The 26,580-nt window shown below is 34.8% G+C and overlaps 1 protein-coding gene across 3 annotated transcripts; it reads right to left on the reverse strand.

Moving 5' to 3' along the window:
* Nucleotides 1-12: 12 nt before the first annotated feature.
* Nucleotides 13-21,660, reverse strand: mcm10 (minichromosome maintenance 10 replication initiation factor). 3 transcript variants are annotated; one of them, XM_039761280.1, is made up of 20 exons: nucleotides 21,599-21,660; nucleotides 20,842-20,884; nucleotides 20,337-20,648; nucleotides 19,952-20,065; nucleotides 19,650-19,793; nucleotides 19,017-19,206; nucleotides 18,247-18,412; nucleotides 14,653-14,820; nucleotides 12,990-13,106; nucleotides 11,855-12,051; nucleotides 11,361-11,455; nucleotides 10,702-10,809; nucleotides 9,687-9,807; nucleotides 8,446-8,650; nucleotides 8,201-8,339; nucleotides 6,190-6,311; nucleotides 5,968-6,081; nucleotides 1,593-1,738; nucleotides 1,315-1,357; nucleotides 13-297 (listed from the first exon to the last, which is right to left on the reverse strand). In XM_039761280.1, exons 2-20 carry the CDS (start codon nucleotides 20,846-20,848, stop codon nucleotides 214-216), a joined length of 2,592 nt encoding a protein of 863 aa, XP_039617214.1. In that variant the 5' UTR covers nucleotides 20,849-20,884; nucleotides 21,599-21,660; the 3' UTR covers nucleotides 13-213. The 3 variants fall into 3 exon arrangements, with proteins under 3 accessions (XP_039617214.1, XP_039617211.1, XP_039617212.1); XM_039761277.1 differs by having other exon boundaries at nucleotides 10,702-10,812; XM_039761278.1 differs by lacking the exon at nucleotides 21,599-21,660 and adding an exon at nucleotides 21,319-21,581 and having other exon boundaries at nucleotides 10,702-10,812.
* Nucleotides 21,661-26,580: the final 4,920 nt, after the last annotated feature.

Consider the following 26,580-nt stretch of genomic DNA (forward strand, 5'->3'; position numbering starts at 1 on the left):
CAAGAAAGAACAGACACTCAATTAAAAATTTATTTACGTTTTTCACTCAAATGCTTTAAATACATGAAATTTATAGAAAGAAATGGAATTTCCATTAAAAGATACACCTGATAAAATATTAATGCAATAAAAAGGTAGACAACACAAGTTCTGAATATCACATTACTTTCAAAGGCTTTGCTTACAGAGCAAAACCTAATTCACTACATAAATTTACTTCAGACTGTTTAGAAATTTAGCATGCTCCTCTCCCCTGGGCAAGAGCAGCTCTGCACCAATTTTAGGTCCAGTCTTCTCCTGTTAATAATAAAAAAAAGTTAGGATGTGTTCTTTTTCATGTTTTTTCTATACATCTTTATATCTTATATTGACAAATAAATGAAACCTTTGTTATTTTAATTGTTCTCCAATTTAACTTACTGTAGCATGAACAATAGTATGTATACACAAAAAAAAAAGTTACAAAAAAGGTATTGAAATGAAATACAAAATAAAAACAAACTATTTCATACATTAGGCATGCTTAAGTATAATACATCAAGATGGGTAGAAAAAGAGAGACATCCCTTTAAATACCTACAGTATTTTTGCTTTTTAATAATATAACATTGCATTCCTTCCTTAACTACTAAATCCAGTTCACGGACACAGAGGGCAAGAATGTGTAACAGCATCATCAGGTGCATAGCATACACGTGTCATAAATGCTTCAATGCTCAAACTGGGTCAGCGTAGAGTTACCAGTAAATAATAACTGAAGAAAAACCCCAAGCTGGCACAGAGCCAGAAGTACAAACTTCCACACAGTGGCCAGATGTGGGATTCACTGAATCTGAATTCTGCACCACCCGTTTAATTATATATAAAAAAAAAAGCTAATGTGAAACAAAGAGTACTAATTCAGATGTTCTGCAAAGTTGTAATTAAAGAAAAAATACACCCTTATGGATAGTAAAAAAAAGAGACCCTTTTCCAGCCATATACCGTAATTTATCTATATTTATATAATATCCATTTATATATTTTTCTTTAAAGAGTATTAAGATATCTAATTATTGCTGAACTTAAAAACAAGTTTTGTGAACACAGCAACTTAAGGCTTTATGCATTTCCAAACAGCATTTTTACTACTAGGATGAATAAGACAGTCCCAGTTTAACTTCCAAGACTATTTTAGTCTACACAAAAGTTCAGACCACCAATCACTCAACCAAATTCAAATTATATGCATTTTTGTCAATCTGATTTTCAAAGTAACTTATGTATGAACCAATAAAATATATTACTGCATTTAAAACAAATATCAATTAGTACCTTTAACATTCCATCTCTTTCCCACTTAAACAGTCCACAGTTGCTGAAATGAAAAAAGAAAATCCATTAACGTAAATTAAAATATGTATAACATAAAAAAAAATTACCTAAATAAAAATGTACTTTTTAAACAAGATTAAAAATGCACTAGGAGGGTCAAGCAACTACAGTCTGTGTAATTTTAACAAGATTATGTCCAGACATTTGGGTAAACAGTACATCTGGAAAATGTTGCTGGATCTACAGGTCAAGGAAATGTTTATTATGTACAGCTTTACCTGCAGTGTTTGTGGGGTAGTCTGTCCAGTGATATTGCTCTTTGTCCACACTGACATCTGAAGAAGCGCTTCATTGCATCATGCCAGTGGTAATCATGATTCTCATTAACACATTTATCCAGTGGCTTGAAGTATGTATATTTACACTGAAAGAAGAAGAAAAATACCACATTTATTTACACATTTTCTTTAGTTCCTCTTTATCTGAAATCAAAACTTACAACAGAACTTAAACAATGAAAAAAAGAATAACAAATACAACATGCTTTAAAAATCAGTTCACAGAGCCAAAACAAAAAAAAAAAAAAAAAAAAAAGAAATCAAGGCATTCCTTGTACAGGAATTCCTGAAGATGCTTCCCCAGCAAAGGACTAAACACAATTAAAATCTTGTTCTGGCAGCAACATGTGAGGGTCCAGATTGGCTGCAGCTTGCATACTAACTTGGTTCCCCCAACAACAGATAGTCATGAATCAAGAGGAGCCAGACAATGAGGACACAGAAACCAACCAGAGGTTGTGCAAAAGTGCTTTTACTCTCAAAGTGAAAATCAATGCAGGGCATCATCCTAATGAATGAACGAATAAATCATTATTAAACAAGTGAAGTCAAGATTAATATCCATCTACTATATAATAAAACACTAAAGGTCTGTGTGTTCAGTCCCTCAAAGCAATCTGATTGGTCAGTTTGTCTTGGATATGACTGGTCAGTTTTGCTTTGTTGACAAATTTAAAAGAGGAAGTACAAATGTGAGACAAACGAGGAGGAGAAAAGGCATAAGAAGCATTCCGAGAATCATCTTCTCAGGAAAAAGTGGACAGGAGATGAGAAAGGTGCCTCAAAAATAAAGCAGTCTAAGGGCTCATTTATACTTCACGCTCAGGCGTCCGCATCATGGCTGCCACGCGTTCCCAGCGTTCATTTCACGCGTCCTCTGAGCAGGTCCTCAGAAATTAACGCGACGCGTGCGCGAGTTGCAGTACCAGCAAAAAGTCGGGAGGCGCAGTGTGCTAAAAGTCGGAACGTGACGTCAGAGTCTCTGTTTACTATCTACATGTGACAGCAAGCCTCTATGGAGATCCTTCAGGGATCGATGTGCGCGCTTTGCTGTTTGATGAATGGTTCAAAGTGTTGAAGCAAAATGCCGACATATAGATGCATTCGTGGTGCTTTTATATTCAAGCGTCGCATATTCCCGATCGTAATGACACGATACATTTTAAAAGTCTCACATACCATCTTTTGTGCCGTCTATTTTTTATTTTTTTACTTTACCTGCTGTCAGGTCCAAGAAGCTCGTAGCGATTAAAAACTGGGATGACGTTTACGTGTTTTGCAACTTAACAACAGCAACATAATGTATAGCGTTATATTTGAACCACTGAGAAAAAAATAAAGGACGCGGTGAAAACGTGTATTTTGTGATTAAAGTGGAAATTTCGGCTTTAATCTCGAAATGTCCACTTTAACCTCGTAGTTTACTTTATCATTAAAGCAGACCATCGTAAACGTCATCCCAGTTTTTAATCGCTACCAGCTTCTTGGACCTGACAGCTGCGGCAAGCAGCAAAAGATCACCACACAGAACAAATTAAATGTATGATATTCCAACTCTCTGCACATTTAGAATCTTTAGATTCATACTTGATATCACTTTCATGATGAAATGCATTAAAGTGTGTATGTTACATTTTACATATAATTTCATTTAAATAATGAATACTGTTAATAATTACACACATGGGGGTGACACGGTGGCGGTGCAATAGCACTGTTGTCTCGCAGGGAGTTACGTTGCTGGTATTTCCTGCTTGTATTCCACACTGTGCTCCGGTTTCCTTCCAAAGATGAGCAGATTTGGGGATTTGGTGCCGCTAAAATGACGCTAGTGTATGTGTGCTTATATTCACCTTGCGATGAGCGGAGACCTCGTCCAGGGATTGTTTCTCAGTCGTGCCCAATGCTTGTTGGAATGGACACATCCCTGGATTGATGGATTTAATCAATAAACATCCTTTTCACAGATATTGCGGTTAGGTGTTATCGGAATTTAATAGGTGTTTTAGGCAATTCACAACACAGAGAAGCCAAACATGTTCTCACCGTGATAATATCTCACACTGCCACCTGGTGGATTCCTCCAGATTTACGTAAAGTACGTGCGCAAGTATAAACACTTCAACGCTTGCGTAGCAGGAGCGTCCGCTGCAGCATGCGTCGCATGAAGTATAAATGAGCCCTAAGAAGCAGGCTTTACAGAAAAGAGCTTGACAAGCGAGAGCAACCAGTCAAAAGATATTCAGGTGCACTCGGATATAAAGGAAAGGTGCTGAAGGTGCACATAGGCCAAGAGATGGCAAATATTTTTAAAATTCTATTCAATTGTCTTTGACTTGTAGCACAGCTAGTAAATCAATAAATCCATAAAAAACAAGGTTAAAATCCACTGGCAGGTTCTGTACTTCAAAACATTCCTGAGCCACAGTGCATCCTATTAAAAACCACTATCTCCTCTGCTTACCCCGTAGTGAGCAGAGATGTCTATCAACTGGTGAAATCAACCTTTCAATGGCTCTGAATAAGGGCCGATTGTCAATGATATTGTCCATCGCTGATTGGAAGGACACTTAATCGACTGGCTCCAAACATTCACAAACATTTCATCAAAGTGCCAAAATGCAGCTGTCATTTTATTTATTATTTCTTTTCTTTTTTTTTTTTAATTTAACACACCTCATAAGAAAGTTGTCAGGCTCTCATTTTTACAGCAGGAGGCACATGAGATTCCCAAGATTGGCTTGTTTAACAGGAATGTGTTGTCATTAAGGGAAGGCAGCCCAATCAGTGCTTCACACAGAAAGTTTGAATGGTAAGAGTTTAAGTGCATTTGAAGTACCATTCCTCTGAGGTGCTCAGACTTCAAGAGCTTAAAATGGGCTGTAAGCAGTGGGCACATGAAGCTTCAAAAGGTACCTTTGATATCAAATACAGTACTTAAAAGTCCACAAGAAAAAGCAGTCAGCACAAAAATATAGTTTTGAGGTAGTCAAAAAAACAAAAAATAAAGCACATGATTTGAGAAGGAACATTTTTCTTTCTATACAGTAAAACTTTCCAGGGGCTGATCAGTAACTTGGATCCTTTGTATAAAAGAATTTTGGGATAGTGAGGGTATGTAGGGTATTGCTCACTTTAAGTAAATAGGCAGCTGGAGATCCTGCCCTTTAACTGCTGCTATGGAGAAACAGGAATACCAAGGGCTACTACGGAGAATTTTGGATTAGGGAAATGGATAGAGGTGTTCCAGGAATTGCCCTAACCCAGGGGTTGGCAATGTCATTCCAGGATAGCCACAGTGGCTGCAGGTTTTTGTTCCAACCCAGTTTCGCAATGAGAAAACAATTATTTCTGATGAAGCATTTATTGCTTAAGTGACATTTTGATGCTTCATTTTAGTGGCCTCACTTGTTAAGGTCCCCTACCCTTAATTTCTTATTTCAATCTTAAACAGCTGCAGTCAGTGTTTTAGTGGCTCCTTATTAGCAATAAAATGCAAATGACAAAGCAGCCAGCAGTTCTCCATTCAGTTTGTTTTAATTTACATCTGTGTGTGTTCATCATACACTGTTTAATTTAATAAAACATGTAATAATGTTCAGTCTGCCACAGACATGTTAAGAATATCTGTTTTAGGCTTAAAATCATTTGGAGGATATCCTTGGAAAGGAAAAAATCTACTATACAAGAACCTTACATTGCAGACTAAAAAGCCATAAAATTAAATAAGGTGCGAGACTGGTAAGGATTGGTTTCTAATTAAGCAGCTGGGTTAGAATGAAAACCTATAGCCACTGTGGCCCTCCAGGAACAACATAGCGTTAAGGGCATTTTTGGGCAAAGTCATAAGAAAGAAAGAAAGAAAGAAAGAGAGAGAGAGAGAGAGGGGTCCGAGTAAATTAGTGCTTTAGTGGTAGCGGACAGGAGGACGACGACAGCTGAACCACCCTATCTTGTGTACACAAATTTTAAAACAACTGTCTAAGAAGATCTAAATTAGAAGCATGTGGGAATGTAATAAATGCACCGTTTGTATGCCTTCATTCCAATGTAGACAGTTTTCTAAAAACACCATCATAGTTTAAATGGTGGAGGGCGGGCAGGAAGACTTGGAGCTACAAGAAACAATCACCCATTGTATGCCTAACTTAGACGATGCAGCTTACTCTGGTGTTAATTGTGCTCCCGCTGCATTGCTCGCAAATTCCATTACTAAAGCTACAGTCTCTAGTACTGTTAGAAGCATAACTACGAATGATTACACACAAAAAAAAAAAAGCTCCACTATGAAACAAAGGACAATATATTGACATACCGTTTTACAGGTCACTGCTCTACATTTCATCTCCTTAATGTTTTTCATTTTTTCCTCCATTTGCTCCTTTTTTACTAGTGGTTCAAAATACTGCTCTTGAATCTCTCTTTCTGCCTAGAAAAATACAAATAAAACCTCAGCTTTTAAACCGCTTCTAAGTATGCAACACAGTATTTTCAAAATAAAAACTGGGGAAAAAAAAAAACCACACATGCTTGTTACCTCATTCAAAACTTCAGTGTGCCTAGATTTTGCATTAAGAATATCCTGAAACTCTGCCGATTGTAAGTACTGCATTTGCTCACGACGTTTCTTAAGAGCTGGTTCAATGCCTTCTTTTTCCTCTGTTGATGGAAATCAGATAAGATGTAAAAATAAAGTAGAGAATTAATTTACTTGGATAACATAAAACAAAAGCATGAAGAGCACACTTTGCTTTAGTGTTATAAAAATAATCAAAGTGTATAAATTTACACTCATTTTGGGTAAGGAGGTAGTGGAAACCTTCTTTCAGAATTTAGGATTAGTAGCATGATATAATGCTCATAAACACTGTACTATGGCATGAGCTTACCCTAAGGAAAAATGCACATGGCACAGATTCAATACATACAATACATATATATATATTTATTAGTAAAACAAGAGAGCATGCCCATTCTAAGCAAAGTCTGGTAGTGGATGAGTCCATTGGTTATACGATTGCATAACTATATGGGGGAAAAAAAAAAAAAAGAATTCTGAAAGCTTCTAGATGCCAAATCTTCATAACCCATTCAACAACCAACCCCCGATTTCTCTGCTTACATGCAGTAGATGTTGCCGTACTTTATCCAGCCTCTCTGAAGGGCAAATATAATAGAGATACCAGAGTACTTGACTGCCCTGTAAGGCTATAGAATTTACTAGCTTATTAGACTTAACTCATTTATCCAAAAGACTTTCAGATAAATTAAGAATTGCTATTGACTACTGGCTCTTGGTCTATTTGAAACCCATCCTCCTAGAAGTACACTGCAAGTTCAATTTGGCAGGATAAACACATAGCAATTTCAATAGGCAGTATGTGCAAATATTATTTTATCATAAAGACCTTTTTTTACCTGTTTATATTCCAAACCTTTTAAGAAATAATATTACAAAAGGTGGCCCAGATGGGTTCAGGCAAGTTTTATAGAATATCATAATCTCTTAGCAAAGCCTTTATTGAAAATGTTTAATAATTAATCTGAAAATAACCAACTGCAGAACAAGACTTGAATATTTCTTTATTTAAGAAAAGGAAAAATGTACAGAAGATTGTAACTATTGCATGCCAATTGCTCCTTTACAATGTAGACCTTAAGATTCTTTCAGAAATGCTCAAAATGTTTAAAGAGACTACTGATTTGTTTTATTAACCAGGTTGTTTTTAATTATGTCAGATTATTCAACAATGTAAGAGGACTTGTTAAAGTTATTCAGATTTTTCAGATACATTTATCTGAAAATTTAAAAGTTTAGAATAATTTAAAAGTTAAATAATGTGGTAACGAGTTAATAAATTTAAGTAAAAAAAAAATCTTTAAAATTTGGTTTTGACATTACTCTATTAGATTACTGTAATGCAATATAGCTACCAAACAATGCCAAATATTATTTATCACAGACTCTCACTTGCAAGACATACTTTTCAACTAAGCTGATTTTTTTTTAATATTAATCCAAATAATCATTTATGAAAACATTCAGATAAAAGTGTTAAAAAGCCAAAGGAGGCTTGGGCTTTACTGACATTAAAATTTAGCAATTAAAAGCCCATCTTCAATTTATAGAAGACTTGGAACGTAATGACCTGCCTTTCAATTTGGATAGGCATTGAAGCTTCACAATCAAAATCTCCTTTAGAAAACTTAGATTGGGTTTAAATTCAGTCAGAGAATACTGTTATAACCATAACAACCATTACAGTGAAGACATGGAGAGCTGTTTCCATATTTTAGATATATTAGATCGGATCACTGCATTGAGTCCAATTACTAACTTCAATGATATCATACCAGGAGTTATAGATTATGGCTTCACTTAATAACTGGCCAGTGAGATTATTTACTTCTACGGCCTATTGGTGGGGTCTAGAATAACTGAGAAATACAGCATTTCCAAACAAACCCCCATACACATATACATACACCCTCACACACACTTATAAGTAATAATAAAAATTGAATTTTGGTCTTTTTAAAGTTCTTACCCTCTGGGGAAGACAGACTTTTCTCTGCTCTTTTTGCTATATTACTAAGAATTGCTTCTGATCTCTTCCGTTTTATATTATTAGGATCCTCTTTAGTTAGTAGTGTTCCCCTTTCTCTCACCTTTCTCAAAGCCACTTTCTGAAAGAAAATTCCACATTAACTGAATAGCACTGTTACATTTCTTTCCAGCTTGAATATGCTTTATAGTTCTAGTCTATTTTGACTGACCACTAAACTTATTCACCTTAGCTGCAGACATAGGAAGCTCTTGGACAGGGAGCGGAGAATCAAAGAGCAAGATGTCCTCCCCCTCTTCAAGTCCTCCACCCAGTTTAGGGGCCAGTGGAGTGGCCATTGTTTTATGTTTTCCAGGAAATGTATCAGCTGCTTTAGGAGACAAGTGTTCAGAAGTTTCAGGGCAACCAGTTTTAAGTGTGCTCTCTAAAAACCTTTATATATTAAAAAAAAAAAAAAAAAAAAAGGAAGGTCAGTGGGAGAAGCTTCTATAAGTGCACATATTTAAGCCCAGTTACTCAAAATGGTTTCAGAGCAAGGCAGCAGTCATGTTGCCTGGAACAATCAAGTTCTATTTTATGTATATGGCGTGTCTTGACAACTTGTCACTGGCCACCATAGCTTTAACTGGGCATTATGCACAAATTCTTATTATGTAAAATGAGAACAAAGATACATTCCTCATAGGTAGCAATATTCACATGCAGAAATAAATTTATTTCTTCATCTTAATCTATTGCATTTGAAGTTTGGCTATATGAATTTGACACTGCAATATCTATACGTATTACTTGTTGAGTTAATACATAAATATTTGCACAATGATGCATGCGTTTTCTGTAATGAAAGCACTTAATGATAACTATGAGTTGCACAAATCCCATGCGAGTTCCAAAACAGCTGAACAAATGCATGAATACTACCACAGTAATTTGTATGTGCATGTTTTTACAATTATAAAAGCAAAATCAATTTTGGTTGTGTCACTTTACCAACAAGCTTTGCTTCTCTTTTATGTTTTAAGTCTGATTTCTGTCATGCAAATCATGTAATATCTTCATAATTGCTGGAATCAGACAAACATTCACCACTGATTTGTCGCCAAGAAAACAATGAAAAATAAAAGTGGATAGATACTGCATTAAGTTGAGCTAACCGATACCTAAAAGAATCCCTCTGTTACTGCGTAAAACAAGAAAATGTCTATTATTCAAAAAGGGTTTCAGATTTATAGTTGTAACGACAATGACAATTTGATCAAGGGTTGACTCTCAAAAAATGCTGCTCGTCATAAATGACAGACTAAGTCACCAAAGAGAGAAGACATTCCTCTGTGAAACTGTCAAAAATAACCATATAAACACAACTTTGTAGGATTTCTACTGGTAAACTAGTTAAAAAGATTAAGCTATTAGTCCCAGAGCTACATATGCAGAGAATTCACCAGAGGAATAAAAAAAACCCACACACCTTTTCTGAATATCTTCTGATTTTTTTCTTCTTGCCGCAAGCATTTGTTGCTTCTGTTGCTTTATAAGCTGAGATGCAGTTATGGACTGAATACCTGTTACTGGTTTTCCAGCTGAACCAGCTATAAAACAAATGTCAAAACAATCCTTAAATTCTACAAAAACTATAGTGAGTGTCAATTTTATAACATATTTGAACTGCCATAATGTCTAAGGTTCCCTATAGTAACAAATAAAGTAATTCCAATATAGGGGTGAACCATCTATGGTTGTTTTTGGATCAGGACTGTTTATAACTGTATTACTAACAGGGTATTTCAAGAATATAGCAGAGGTGTTAATTTCAGCTTCAACAACAACTACAGCTATTGGATATCATTTGGATTCCATCCCGAGTGTCTCCAACATAGTTTGCTTCTTTCCACTATTTTTATTTGGACTTCAGGAGCTCCAAAAAGAATTGATAGAGAATAACAGCAACACTAAAAAGAAACCAATGAAATATATGTGGTTCAATATACACAAGAATGCTCCTGTAATGAGCTAGCATCCTACTTACTGCTGTTGCAATGCATTACTAATATTATTACACTTCTCTTCATAACCTTGTATCCTCAGTTGAAAGCTGTCAATGGGATCATACAGAATCTGCACACAAAATATTTCCCTTCTGGGATTAATACAGTATAAAATACCAAAAATACCAAATACATTAACTATAGATGTGCCACCCAACAATTTAATTTTGCACTCTATTTTTTCTAACAGTGCTTGTCAGGGATCACTGCCAGATGCAACACCCTTACAGGTAACAGAAACGTTAGTGAAAAGAGGAAGCCTACTATAGTTCTACAACTGCATATTAGTAAAAAGAAAGCACAAAATATTAGCCTAGCAAGCGGTTAGAGAGGAGAGACATACAATAATGAAAGGACAATGAAACAATTCTAAAATTGTAAGAGAATTGCTCAAAATTAACTGGACAGGAAAACAATCCAGGTGTGAACATATTATACCTGAAACTTTCCCTTGTGATAAATGATGAAGGTTCAATGCTCCAGGAGTTGGCATCTTTAGTAGCTCTTTAAAATCATCAGAAGACTGAGATATTTTACTTGATAATACTGCTGAAATCAAAATAGATATGTAAAACGGCACTCACCCAAACAAACTGTACCAAGTCACTTCTATATTTCAGGTGCAGTAACACCCTTAAATCAGTTCAATAATAGGATTACTAATATATATAGGTTTGCTAGGTATGTATTTGTTTTTTACAAATAACAAAAAATAAGCAATAAATAGTTAAAAGTTGACAGAATAATTAGTTAAGTACAAAAAATAAACAGTTTATCCATTTCAAGAAAAGAAAAATATGGTACATCAAATTATTTAAAAAAAATGTCCTGTGCTAATCTGGGGCCAGAGAGCTCCAAAAAAAAAAAAAAAAAAAATTTTTGTAGCATTATGACAACCTGTGGAAGACGACATGCTTTGCCTTATAATGTGCCTTGGACAATGTGATTTTTTTTAGTTTATCTTTTTACATGTGGACCACTTGTATATTGAAATAAATCATAATTAAGAATCAAATGTTTATATGTTTTGTTTTTTTTTAAAAGAATTAAGAGTTAAAAATTCAGGATTGCAAAAAAAATGCACAACTTCCTCTTACCAGATTTTTGGGCTTCTTTGACAATGGAATCGGCTCCTTTAATAAATAATGAGCTTAAAGTTGTCTGACTTGGCTTCCGGGGAACCGTCGCTGCACTTTAAAAAAAATAGAAAGTATTATTAACACCTGATGATCACCAAACAAATGTTGGATTATATACAGTAGTATAAATACCTAAAATAGCAGATGCAATTGTTTGCCATACTAACACAAAACTCTAAACATAACCAAAAACACATTAGTAAAAATCAGAAAGAAAGCAGCCTAAAATCTGTGGCAAACTTTAATGTAAACACACACAATACATAACATATCTTTAGATAAGGTCCTTAAATAGAACCAGTTTCTCTTTTGCCACTTTTGCTACAACATATACTGTTGTAGTCAACAAGATATGCTCATTCTGCAGCTAAATCAAATTAAAATGGTAGTAACAGAAAACAAACAAGTGTTTACTATTTTGATGAATTATTATATTCTATACAGGTTCATACAGAGAAGCTGCAAATGCAGGAGACGAAATCCCTCCATAGTGAAAGCCACTTTGGCACAGTCGTTCTTTGAGGCTGCTACCATTCCTTTTGTACTTATTTGGTGCTTTTCCAGAATAACTAGACTGCAATTCAGCCCGTTTTGAACTCAGCTTTTTGTACTGTGCATTGACGTGGTACTGGCAGAACGGACACAGGTCCTAAAGGAATTAAAAGAAAAAATTATACTTAAGGGATAATATTCAGTGAATTTTTATAATGCTGCCACACAAGCTGCAGTCAATGGTGGAGTTTGAACCTTCAACATTACAAATTTGCAATCTTAACTACTAGACTTAACTGTAGATAGAAATTACAAATTCACACACAAGATAAATTAATTAATCTATATAAATAGCAAAACAATACTGAATGAAATGATTAAGGCATTTATGTTAACCTTTATGCCCTTTCTACATGAATCCACATCTAAGTTGGGGTAAGAATGGCTGCCATAATAAAGCAGTGTTTAATATTTTTGTTTAAAAAAAAAAAAAAAAAAAAGGTCTTTGTGGTTTGGAACCCTTATTATATCAAGAACTTTCTTATCTATAAATGGGTAGGTAAGAGTGACACTCTGACCACTCTGGATAATATTCAGCTTGACTCTCATTGCAATTTTTCCAAAGGAAGGAACTACATTTTTAAGGGTTATAAAAGTCTGTCAGATTTCCTTCATTAACTGCTATATCCTTGCAATATTATAACAATATACTACTTCCCATAGTGTAATATTGCCCAAATTATGCTTCAGAGGGTATAGCAACACTCCCAATCCCGCACTCCAAACACTACTTTTATTCAGACTAAATATTTATAAGTAAATAGACAAGTTGGAACACCTGAAGAAATTGCTTACATCAACTTTTTAAGGCTTAACTTCTGAAAAAAAAAAAGCTGTCAGTTGTTGATTCTTTTTGAATAATTCTAAAAATTATATTTATCAGTATTTCTTTGTTTAAACCTTAGGCAGTTTAGTACCTACTTATGTAAAAAATTCAAGTTGTTCACTGAAGTTCAGCTGCTGAAAGTTTTATAAAAATGGGAAAAATACAGGTGTTCTAAAATCTTTGACTCACATACATAAAACATAGCTTACCAAGTTAACAATTTGTGTACAAGGCTCTCCATTTTTCTTTTTAGCTTTACAAGTTCCAAAGTCTATTGCTTCTCCCATTAGCAAGATTTTCTGTGGATGGTCTACAGACAAAGAAACCTAAAAAACAAACAAACCATACACACACTCCTAAATGTAAAATGGCCAGTATTACAAAACAATTTAAGTATTAAATATTAAGGATTATTGCAAAATAAAGTTTAAAATAAATAAATAAATAAAAAAACCCACTGATTTTCCTTAGGTGTAGAACATTAAATATAAAGTTGCTTGGAGTACCTGATATTTACTGCCACTATCTATCTATCTATATCTCTATAAGTATCTATCTATCTCTCTATATATATATTTATATATCTCTATACTGTATTCCGACTGTGAAGATGACTTTTCAGTTGAAGGATAACACAGTTTTGCTATAGGAACAGTAGATGTCAGTCACCACATGCACTCAGTTACATCTATGTCAAAAAGACACTACTTTTCAATTGTCAGAGACTGTATGCTTACCCTGCCAGTTGGGTTAGAGAAATGCTCTCTTGCCTGTTGTTCTTAACATTACCCTAAAATGGGCAATATAAAAGATAAGCTTCCTAGCTAGGTGACATATTCTGCCACCTAAACCAGAGGAAAAGCAACATTTTTCTTTTTTGGGGAGTCATTCATAGAACCTGTGGTGCTGCATGCTTTTTTGAAGCATGAAGCATATGGGTATGGTTTACTGAAAATTAGTTCTCGTCACTGAGGTTCTGATATCTCAAGTCAGTCAAGCCAAAAGAGTATGCTGTTGTTTCTGACTAACAATATCACTTCTCCACAGCATGCTCATTCCTTTTAAGACCTGCTACATTATGCCAGACTTATAATTCCATTTTGGTTCTTTACGTTTCTGTTAAGTATTTTGTGAGGATTTTGACAGTGCAAAGGTTCTGGAAAATTGTGCTTTTGAAGTATGCTAAATTACATCTAATATATAATTTGAGTGCTTTATTTTAGTGGGTGTTTATTTTAGAATTATTTAGATAATGACTTTTAAACTATATGACCAAGACTATAACTATGTCTTACAGCTCATAAACTAACATTCTGTAATCAAAATGTTCTGTAATTGAAACAGCCAGCAGGTATAAATGACCTAATTAAATCAATATTCATAAGATAAAAATCGACATAAGCAGGAACTTCGGGAAAATAAATATAAATTCCTAAATGGTGTCATTGTTTATTAGAATGTATATGTTTAGGTTTAGATAAAGTAATCAGTATGTGATGCTTCAAAGAATGTGAAACGGAGGCTTGGGACATTAATGAACAATTAACGAGTCCATGTAAACTTTCAATGATGTAATATCTTGCATAAGGCAGTCAGCAAGACAATATAAAAGACGTTTAAAAGGCACTTGTAGAAAAATATCATTTCCCTTCAGTTTTGAAGGAAACCCCAGAAATGCATGTCCAATTCCCAAGACATAGCTCAAAAGCATTAACAACAGAACATACCATAACCATGAATTATATACTTATTTAAAAAAAAAAAATTCTAATATTGAATAATTATATTAAATCATTTAAATAAACAACTCTTAATTTATGTTTACCTTAAAAAAAAAACCACACACACACACACACAACACCTAGTACCTACACCATCAGAACCATCCTTGGGTTTCATTTGGTTTGGATTCAAAATTCCAATAACTGAGCCAGATTCTGTTTTCCAGTGTTCTTTGTGGACATCACCAAAAAGGAACAAAGAGACATAAGTGTCCAGGTTTCGAAGATCACAGAGTCTCCAGATACTAAATGTTTTACCCTAAAAATTAACAATAAAGTTTTAATACATGGAAATAACAATAATAACTAAAAAAGCACAAGACTTTTTACTTAATTTGTTAGAACTTTTGAACGGCTGTACTTAAAAGGGAACGCTTGCCGTCTAGTTTGGGTGTTTCAGTTGTCCATGTAAATCAAGTTAATACTACAGTGCATCCAGAAAGTATTCACAGTGCATCACTTTTTCCACATTTTGTTATGTTACAGCCTTATTCCAAAATGGATTAAATTCATTTTTTTCCTCAGAATTCTACACACAACACCCCATAAATGTCAATGTGAAAAAAATTTACTTGAGGTTTTTGCAAATTTATTAAAAATAAAAAAACTGAGAAATCACATGTACATAAGTATTCACAGCCTTTGCTCAATACTTTGGCGATGCACCTTTGGCAGCAATTACAGCCTGAAGTCTTTTTTGAATATGATACCACAAGCTTGGCACACCTATCCTTGGCCAGTTTCGCCCAATCCGCTTTGCAGCACTTCTCAAGCTCCATCAGGTTGGATGGGAAGCGTCGGTGCATAGCCATTCTAAGATCTCTCCAGAGATATTCAATCGGACTCAAGTCTGGGCCACTCAAGGACATTGACAGAGTTGTCCTGAAGCCACTCCTTTGATATCTTGGCTGTGTGCTTAGGGTCGTTGTCCGCTGAAAGATGAACTGTCGCCACAGTCTGAGGTCAAAAGCGCTCTGGAGCAGGTTTTCATCCAGGATGTCTCTGTACATTGCTGCAGTCATCTTTCCCTTTATCCTGATTAGTCTTCCAGTTCTTGCCGCTGAAAAACATCCCCACAGCATGATGCTGCCACCAACCACCATGCTTCACTGTAGGGATGGTATTGGCCTAGTGGTGAGCGGTGCCTGGTTTCCTCCAAACGTGACACCTGGCATTCACACTAAAGAGTTCGATTTTTGTTCATTTTGTTTCTCATGGTCTGAGAGTCCTTCAGGTGCCTTTTGGCAAACTCCAGGTGGGCTGCCATGTGCCTTTTACTAAGGAGTGGCTTCCATCTGGCTTCCATACATGCCTGATTGGTGGATTGCTGCAGAGATGGCTGTCCTTCTGGAAGATTCTCCTCTCTCCACAGAGGACCTTTGGAGCTCTGACAGAGTGACCATTGGGTTCTTGGTCACCTCCCTGACAAAGGCCCTTCTCCCCCGATCGCTCAGTTTAGATGGCCGGCCAGCTCTAGGAAGAGTCCTGGTGGTTTCCAACTTCTTCCACTTACGGATGATGGAGGTCACTGTGCTCATTGGGACCTTCAAAAGCAGCAGAAATGTTTCTGTAACCTTCCCCAAATTTGTGCCTCAAGACAATCCTGGCTCGGAGGTCTACAGACAATTCCTTTGACTTCATGCTTGGTTTGTGCTCTGACATGAATTGTCAACTGTGGGACCTTATATAGACAGGTGTGTGCCTTTCCAAATCATGTCCAATCAACTGAATTTACCACAGGTGGACTCCAGTGAAGCTGCAGAAACATCTCAAGGACGATCAGGGGAAACAGGATGCACCTGAGCTCAATTTTGAGCTTCATGGCAAAGGCTGTGAATACTTATGTACATGTGCTTTCTCAATTTTTTTTATTTTTAATAAATTTGCAAAAACCTCAAGTAAACTTTTTTTCACATTGTCAAATGGGTGTTGTGTGTAGAATTCTGAGGAAAAAAATAAATTTAATCCATTTTGGAATAAGGCTGTAACATAACAAAATGTGGAAAAAGTGATGCGCTGAGAATACTTTCTGGATGCACTGTATATGCTATTTAAATATATCCATTATCAATATATTTTTTTGTGCACTGTATGATCACACAGCTGCTGACTTGATAACCACATTTCCTAGTGATTTTCCTGCACTGATAAACCAGTACAGCTATTCAGTCATCATTATGCAGAGCTTCAAACCAAGTGACTTGTCCAAGAGACATTCATTATACAGTATTTAGATGGACAACAAAAGAATACTAAGATCTCCACACATAACCTCCAAACCCAATGTATCTTGTATTTTCCAAGATAGCCTTATCCATTAGAGGATTATGGGGAGCCAAATCACAACATTTGTACTTTTAATATGGGTTGTCAAATTTTTATTTTTTTTATAATTTATATTGACTTGTTGCAAAGTTTTGCATTCCGATAGCAACACACCTCAAACTTTGCCATGGTATTCAGATTTGCACAGGCTTTTTAGAAATTACAAAAGTAAAACACATGACCTCTGAATAAGGGTTACGGAGTATTATTAATATTTTAAACAGAATGCCAGTGCAACTTTGTTATTTTCATCTTAACATTTCTAACTCAAAAACCATCAAATCGGGGATGTACCAACTGTACATGAACTGTGACTTTAACAAGAAAGAATAAAAAATAAAACAGCTCATCTGCAAAAAATGAATGTCTTTTAAACATGCAGGTGTATTTAGCGGTTACTCTGTTTTTGTGCAACATCGTAGCTATACAATTTTAATCTTTATTTATTTGAGTAACTTTTTTTTTTTTTATTGAAATTTCCTTTTCACACTTGCTTTTTATATTATTTGTTATTTCATTAAACTGTTGCCAATTATTAATATTAAAAATAATTGTCAAGGTTCAGTTTTCTGCTTTTGTTAAAAGACCCAGATAAAATAGTAATATTAAGCATAACCACTAAGAAAGTTATTGACATAAATGTATCACCAATTGTTAACAAAATGTTAACCAATGTACATTATAACCACAAAAAATATTTTTAAACACTACAATATAATGGAAATGGGCATGTGATCAAGAGACAGCCATTTTCCAAGGGTGGGGGATTTAAACTTTACCTTCCAAAATGGGTGCACCCGTGCTACATCAGTTTTCTGTGGTAATCAATGAATGATTGTTGCTTGCATGTTTTTAAATTACTTAATTAAAATATTATAATCTGCAAACCTTTACTGGCAGGCCCCTCTGTCTTTCATTGGCCTGTGGCTAAAGGTGAAAATGACGTAGGTTTGGTAGCTCCACCATCTGTTAGAAATGTTGATGTTCAGTGCACTTGAATGCCATTCATTTTTTATGAGGTCTCTTTGCGTGACCTTTTAAAAAAACGCACGTACATCATTATTTTTTTTTTATTTTGTTCCAGCATTTGCTGATCTTTTGTAGATTGCATGTCAAAAAGGAGCTATAGTGGGGCCTTTTTGCTAAAGGTCTGCAGGCAGACCCTTTTGGTGTAATATTGGCGTTATATACTACACCAATGCCTTACTGGATAACAAGATTCAAATTTTTTTATCCAGTCTATACTTGTGTTCTTTTCTAAATTAAACACAAATAAATTTGACACAAACATTAAGCAAAGCTATGCACATTCACTACTAAAACAGAAAATCACAATATTGAATGTATTTAATTGACTTACACTATTGGAGCTTTGAGGTGTAACTTTACTCACAACCACACCAAATGTAACCCAGTCACTTTCGTCTAACTTTTCCCGCAAAAGTTTGTCTGGCAGCTGTGAAAGTCTTATTAGTCTGCGGCCTGACATCTTGTGTTCCATTTCCATTGAGGACACACGGGGTTTCCTAAAATTACCAAAAAGAGGTTATGTAGATTCATTGATCTAGATGATGGTTACCTATACCTTTAATGTTGAATGACAGAAAATATGAATAAGTTTTACTTCCAACCAATAACAAATGTTCAAGTACTGTATAAAAATAAAGAGATCAATTTGTTAGATATGTTTTATTGATTAAAAAAAATAGCTGTTAGAAAAAACAACCCAATCAAATGAAGATAACATAGCAAATACAATAATATGATCTGATGATGATCCATTTAACTCAGCACTTAACCATCACACAAATGATAGGGCACTCGTTATACAGAGTATGTGTAGCTTATCTAACATATAAATGCTGAATATGTATTTGCTTGTCAGATATGCAAATAAACACCATTGAACTTATCTTCAACAAACTGCACAGTTTCCTCACTTGTACAGATGAAGGCTATAGGCTATATTTTGTTGCAAAGTTTAGTTGGTGCCAGGTACCCCTACTAGTATTAGATAAAACAAGTAAAAATTTTTTGCCCAAGGCAAACATAAATGAAATATCTGCATAAGAAGAAAAAACAATACATCAAATTATTATCAATAATAGTGTACAAGTGAAACTCACTTACTTGATTCTGAGCCCTGAGAATTTCTCAACAGCTACATCATGAATGTCTCTGGAAACAGGGGACACTTTTAAAGCAGCTGCTTCTTGATGTCTTGCTGTTGATATGGGGCTTTGGGTTGGAGTTATTCTATTACTCTGCTGTGACTGTGAAGACGTACTAGCAACCACAGGCTTTTGAGAGATAGATTTTTCTGAAAGGAAAAAGTACATGCTACATTTTACCTTTAAAAATATTACTTATTTAAAAAATACATATTACATAGAAAACAAAGGCAGACTAAGCGAATTGCTCAAAATAAGAAAGTAGTTAATGATGGGTTAGATGATTTGCTATGTGGCACAGTGGTTTGATTGTTTGTCCAGTATCAGGTCCTTATCCACGGGGATAAAATGCCTTGATTAGAACACTAACAAAGAATGGAATTTTACAAGTCATAATCTACACTTAAAATAAACATACCTCAATTAATGTGTATTTAATTATCAATTTCATTTAACCTTTTACTGATTTTGAATAAAACTAAACAGCTTCTTACATAAATTGGATTTTGTAATGTTTAATTTCTTGGTGATGCCTAATGTTTCTCAAACAATATCAACTACTGATTCAGTAAAAACATTATATAATCCATACCTACTACCACCTGATGATTAGGTTGGCGAGCGGTTCTTTTCTTCTTTGGTTGGGAGTATGCAGCATTAAGCTGAGATGAAAAACAAGGAGACTCATGGAGTATTCTAACCTCAGTTTTAGTGCCTATGGTGGTTACAGGAAATTCTGTGAAAAAACAACATTACAATTTCACTGGAAATCATTCTCAGCTAATAAAAAGGCCTATGTCTTGTAAATGACTAGCACTACTGAACTACTCCAATCCAACATATAAAGAATTAACATATTAGAAATCAAAACAAAAATGCAATCTAACAACTTACCATATTGTTTTCTAGGTGGAGATACCTTTTGTGAAGGGCTACTCAGAGATTTCTGAGTAAGTTTCAGCTGTTCTTTTAATTCCTGCATTTTCTTCTGCATTTGTCTTAATTCATCTGAAAACAAATCCATACTGTTAATTGGGGGAATCCTGTGCTAGCAAACATCAGCAGATTTATTAAATCACTCCAACAAATGAATCAATAAAGATATGTCAAACCCTATATACAAACACATTTATTTAACTTATTTGTATAAGTGATATTATTAAGGCTTCAATTGCTTAGAGATAGAATGACAGCATATTAAAAAAAACACACCAAAAAAACAGGAAAAACAAAGTTTAACTTAAGGAAATATCAAACTAACAAAACATTAAATAATGACCTTCTAAGTCTTGCTTAGTCTTTTCCTGTGTTACTGCAGATGACAGTTGGTTTCTCTGATTTTGATCTACAGGTTGCACTTCTTTATTAAGGTCCTCAATGTCTCCAAAGAGGCTGGCCACATTTTCTTTTTTTCCAGTATCCCCTTCTGCACCTCCAAGCAATTCTTCCTTCTCCTCCTCTTCCTCCTCCATGTCAAACAAATCATCTAAGTCATCTGTTTCTTCAGCTTTTTCGAGTCCATCCTCACAGCCAAAACTTGCTGCTTCATTTTCTTCTATTAAAGACGTGAGCAGGTCTAAATCAGCATCACCTATGTTTTTTTTTAAAATAAATTAAGGTTTTGGCATTAGAATTAGGTTAGGCTGAGGTTTTAACATTCAATTAAGATTGGAAATACACAGGAATTATACCACTAAACTGCAAAATTCCTAAGGATTGAGGAAAATGTTTTATGGAAAACAAAACAAGAATTTTCACAACAATTACAAAATCTGAAGTTTTACCTTCCATTGCTAAAATATGGATGGTTTAGGTAACAAAGAAAACCTGAAAAGAGAATAACAAACGTTAGGAAGTCGATCAATAAATATTTGATATAAACACATTTTTTCTTTTTTACAGGAAATACATAAAACAAATGTATCACAAATAAATAGGTTTATATAAATAAAATGTAAAGTATATAATACATTTTATTTAAGTAAATGTATACTTTTATTAATATACAAATAACACGTATTATTAATAAGTGCCCTCGAAAAAAAAAATCACTCGTATATTATACAGCGTCTTTAATTTTGTACAGTCTTAACCGTTCCTGTTTGAACGTACAAAAAATAATCAAAACTGTAGAAATGAGCACCAGATTTATTAGCGTCACTATTCCACATCAACATAAGGCTGATGTTTTGATAATAGCAATCGAAATAAATATTGTCGCCTGCACATTTTTCGTTTCAAAAATAAGAAATATTTTACACCTAGATGTCAAGCATTCGTCCTGTTTCGTTCCGAAAAATCTGTTCATTCTGATTAGTCAGTCATTCTCCAACCCGCTATATCCTACTGAAACAAAAACCTCGGATAACTTGTGTAGTTAAATTGTAACCTAAAATATTTTAATAACGCTCTTTTAAAATATAATATCGTTTTTAGAGCTAATGTACTAATTCGGTTCCATTGCGTGTCGTATCCTAAAAATGCAACTGCTTAACTTTTAGCTTAATGCCGTAAAATTCAGTTACAAAACAACCACATTACCAGGGTAGGATCTGCTTAAGCAAATGTATTTGTTATGCGAGTAGGTGGGATGATGGGAAACTGAAATTCGGCGCCAATCTCAGGACCTCAGACGATGAGTGTCTTTACAAATGCCTGCTCCATTAAAAAAAAGTCACAGATGCTTTGGCTGAGTTAGTGAGTGTTTCAATATTATTAAGTATTTAAATGTTGACATTGGTTTTTTTTTAACCGTAATCTATATGTGCTCATCTACAGTTAATCAATGATTGTTCCCTACAGGCAGGCAAAAATTTAGCTACTCAGTTGTGCCTGTATCTGTAGCTTTGAAAAGTAGGTTGTAGTTATATTTTTTCGTTATGTTGAAGATAGAATTGTTCGTTCTATAGTTATGTTAATAGTCAGTAACGTTTTAATGAATGTATTTTTCAACTCTTTAAAGAACCAGACAGACTGACGGTAGCTTTTTATGTTCCAGTTTGAAACAGGCAAAGTAATTGTAAATCGATAGTGCATGTTAAACGTTCTTCTTTTTTAACACTGTCATTAGTTTTATTAATTGAAATATCAAACGCGAAGCGTAACTCCATATGGGATATTTTGTGAGAAGCCAGTTACTCGCTGAATTTTTCTGCCTTACGCTGCCGTCCTGGGAGCAATAAGTAGGTTTCTCTTGTTTCAAGGTGTTGAACTTTCTCTGTCTCGGACTGGTGGAAGGACTTACCTCTTGGCACCCACAGCGAATATGAAATTTACCAACCGTATTACCACTTATATCATAGAGTGCTTTTTCTGTGTCTGTCTGGAGGCTTATACGGACTTAAAATTGTTTTAAACTATATCAGAGTCAAGTGTTAACGTTTAGAATTTGTGTATTTCGATAAAGGCTATTTGAACAGTAGCATTTATTTGACACCTAATGTGTTAAAACAGCTGCTTGAGCAATTGGTATGAGAACCCGTCTGCTATTCTGCTGGACCAGGCTTGTCAGGGACGTGAGTCCAAATCGCCCCATCAGCAAGCATTACCCACATTCTGAAAAAACTAAATATCTAATAAGTATTGTTTAGTAATTTACACGCTTAAAACTGGTTGTTTAAAAAAAAACACAGGTCTTTTGTAAAGAAAGGGCTTGTAACTTGTACAAGTAAATTATTTTAAATCATTTCTAACTTTCATGTGCATCACTGTGTGCCATCTGTAAAATAATGACATGTTTTTACACTAAATGGAGAATATGCCAAAACATGTTAAAATATATACCTTGATAAATAATTGTGCCAAAGAAAAAACGATGAATGTAATCTGGCCCTTACTCAAAACTAACTGAATAGCAATGCCTTACTGTCCAAACTAATATTTTTAACTATTAGATCTTTGTGTAAAAACATTCCGATTTATATCATCTAATTTTAATTCCTCCATATGTTACATATGACATCATATTGTTAGAATGTGAATGTATTCATTAATGATTATTAAATTTTAATTAACTTACCACATATAAATCTGTCATAGGAATTGTCCAAAGACATGCAGGTGGATTAGCATTGCTAAGTTGACCATTGTGTATGTGCGTGTTCGCTCTCTGATGGACTGGCATCCTGTCCAAGGACTGTTCCTGCCTTGTCCCCAGTGATGTCTGTGATAGGCTTCAGCTGTCTGGATTAGGAAGATTGATGGAAACAGCACACTAAATATGTAAATGGAGTGTACTGTGCTCTGATATGAACAGTTTCATTTTAAAATGGAATAATATTAGAGTTTTTGTCCCAAAATATAATATGCTATCGCTGTTACATTTACAAGCTTTCATCTAAATAATACACTACGTTTAAACTCTTGTTCTGTATGCCATTTAATGTTGAATCTTTGTTCATTGATGCTTTCAGAGTTGACATTGCAAATGGTATTAGTTGTACAGAAATATACTCAAAAGATTAAACTCTAATGTTGAGAAGGTAAGACAACAGCTTAACAGAACTTTGCATGCCAATACCGGCTTTAGATTTGTTTCTGTGCTTAGGTGGAACTCTGAATCTTGTTAATAAGGTTAGAAAAATGAATGGGTGTGGTACAGACTGGGTAAGCATGCTACTGTCAGATGGTCATCAATCCCAAACCACTCTGACCATTAACCATTTATACAGGAGCTTTGAGATGAATAGGTGGATCACTGACAGGTGGCTGTTGCAAAGTTTAGTATGATGGTTATTACTGACTTTGCTTTCATTGAACAATTAAGAGTGGGGAAAATGTGGAAGGTATGAAATCCTATTTCTAGTGGAAGTTAATTCACATGAAAAAAAAAACCCTTGTGAGAGTTTCTCCCATGTTATGTTTTATCCTCACATAATCCCCCCCCATGAAACTTTTCTCCCAATCCAAACCCCGGCTTTGATTTTCCACCAAGATGTTGGCATTCCCCCTAACCTGGCAACCCTGTGTTGGACATTATTGTGGAACATCATACTTAAGTTTTTTTTTTTTTTTACATTTCATGAGGAAACTCAAACGGATTTTAAAATTGGACCTAACATGTTTGCACTGTGCAAGGTTTACAGTACTGCAATGTGTGAAACTGATTATATGAAAAATAAGGTTTTTCAAATTAGCAACTTTCCTACTAGAATTTTGAAAGTAAACGTGTTACGAAGCAGTACAGTTTAAGGTCACCTGATTGATCAATTTATAGGGTTACACAATTGTATAAAAATAATACATTTGAAAAATTTTTGAGCATAACTTTTTATACAAAATTAAGTTCATAAAGGACCAGTGTTGACATTTAATTCCAGTTGGCCCAGTGATCATGTCTGTATAAGTATTTCCTACAATAACCTGCTCCCCAGTTCATAAACTCTTTCTTTTGTCCCATTAGCAATCGGCTCAGGGCAGGAAGTCAGTAAATTGCAGATTGGTCAGCATCTTCAGTTCTTATCACAGTGCTATCAATTTAGGGGCCCTCAAGCAGATTTTTATTAGCCCTCTTAATTGCTTTTTGCCAACTATTCAAAAAAGATAATTTTGAATTTTCATTTTTGTAGGCATTTATCAGGCCTATAAAATATCAGTAGTTCTTCTTGTTCCTTTTGATCAATGCTAACGCTCAGGTTTAACTAGTCGTGAATAAGAAACAATGTCCTCCAGATGAAAACAGAAAAATACAGGTTTGTTCTAGTTACAGTAAAGCCGTATTTTTACTGTGAAATGATTTTATCTGTGATGAAGTAATATTAACTTTCAGAGGAATTTTATGACATCCTACTGTAAGATTGACACTAACTTGCCACTGGGCTTTAATGCTCAGTCAGACACTTCATAGGCTCTTCAGGAGATATTACGTAATTCAAAATGGCATGCACTTTTTTTTTTTTTTTATAAAAGCTTACACCATGTTCAGCTTGACGTAAACATGTGAGTCAACGTTCTTACATTTGAATACCATTACGACAAACACCTATTCATCATTGGCGAGCAAATGTGTAACTAACTGCCTGCACTTACAATGTATGCACCCGATTTAACTGCTATTGTTAGATCAAGAAACTAATTTTCCTCATTTGGTAATAAATGCAGCAGATGTAGACAATATGTATTCTGTTACATAAAAAGGTTAAAGAGTGAAATGTGTGTGAGGATATATAGTGCCATTTGAAAATGGAAATGACTTGTTTCTTAACAGCATTCTATACATACCTGTCTATTGATACTTTACAATACGTAGTACATGCATACTCTTATGTTTGTGTGTATACTGTAAAGTACATGCAGTTTACAAATGTATGATGTAAAAGGACTAGGTGAATTGTGTGCACATACCTTGTTTGTGAAATAAATGTGAGAAAATGAGACACTAACAAGTGTTATTACAAAACAATTTTGAAATCAAAATCTCCTTCTGCAATTTCCATGATTTTGTCTCCTTTCCAATTACAAATGTAACTAAAATACTGAAAGGATAAGATACATTTTTTTAGATTCTGAAAAAAACCCTTGACTGGTATTAATTTTATAATCTGGCCCTTACTCAAAACTATTTGAATAGCACTGTCTTACTGACTCAACAAAATTTTTTTTAACTATCAATTCTTTGTGAAAATCATTCAGTGCTGTATCACTCAATTCTCATTCCTTATTTTTAAGATAATCTATTGTTAGAAATTTTCCAATATTTATCATACTTTCAAGGAAAATATATACAGTAGAGAAGCAATACTTTATAAAGCATTGTATTGTAATATTCTTTAAAAAGACAGTTATCCCCAGTCTCTGTCCAATAGATGAACCTTGGATCAACGTTGATTCCAGCTTACTTGTGAAACAGCAAGACCCTCTGTGTCTTTGGACAGACGTTTGTGGAAACATGGACATTTGTTGATTATGTCTGTGCTTTGTGTATTTTACCTGGTATCTTGTGGAAGGTGCTTCAAAAAGTATGAGGTTCTAGGGTTCCCACTACATGGCACATTTGTTTGAATTCCTGGTATCACATTCAGTCCATTCATTGCGAGTGTTGGATTCCACCAAGGGTGTGTCATATTTCCTCCCCTCTTCATTACTGCATGTTCATGGATGAAATAGGGTGCAGCGGAGGACTGCAGAATGTCCAGTTTGGGGACCCAAGGTTTGTGTGTCTGCTGTTTCCAGATGATATTCTCTTAGCCATATGAGATTTTTGATCTATGGCATGGTCCTCACCTCTCCTCAGGAAATGAGTGAAGTTGAGGAGCTCAAGTAACATGTGGTTTTGTTCACAAGTGAAGGATAAGGTGATTGTGAGACTGCCCAAGAAAATCAGTGCAGCATCAGCAATTCTGCAGTCAAAATGAGGAGATAGTGAGAATCTCAATGATAAGATTTTGATGTAGAGCTGCTGCATTTCTGGATTGCTGCTGGAAAGAATAAAAGGCAGAGGATACTGGCAGAAGTCCAGGGCAGACACATTGGAGGGATCATATCTCGGTTTCCTATATGTTAAAGTTGTTGAGGATATAACCCCA

Source organism: Polypterus senegalus, chromosome 8, assembly GCF_016835505.1.
Source record: "Polypterus senegalus isolate Bchr_013 chromosome 8, ASM1683550v1, whole genome shotgun sequence".
Taxonomy (NCBI): Eukaryota; Metazoa; Chordata; class Cladistia; order Polypteriformes; family Polypteridae; genus Polypterus; species Polypterus senegalus.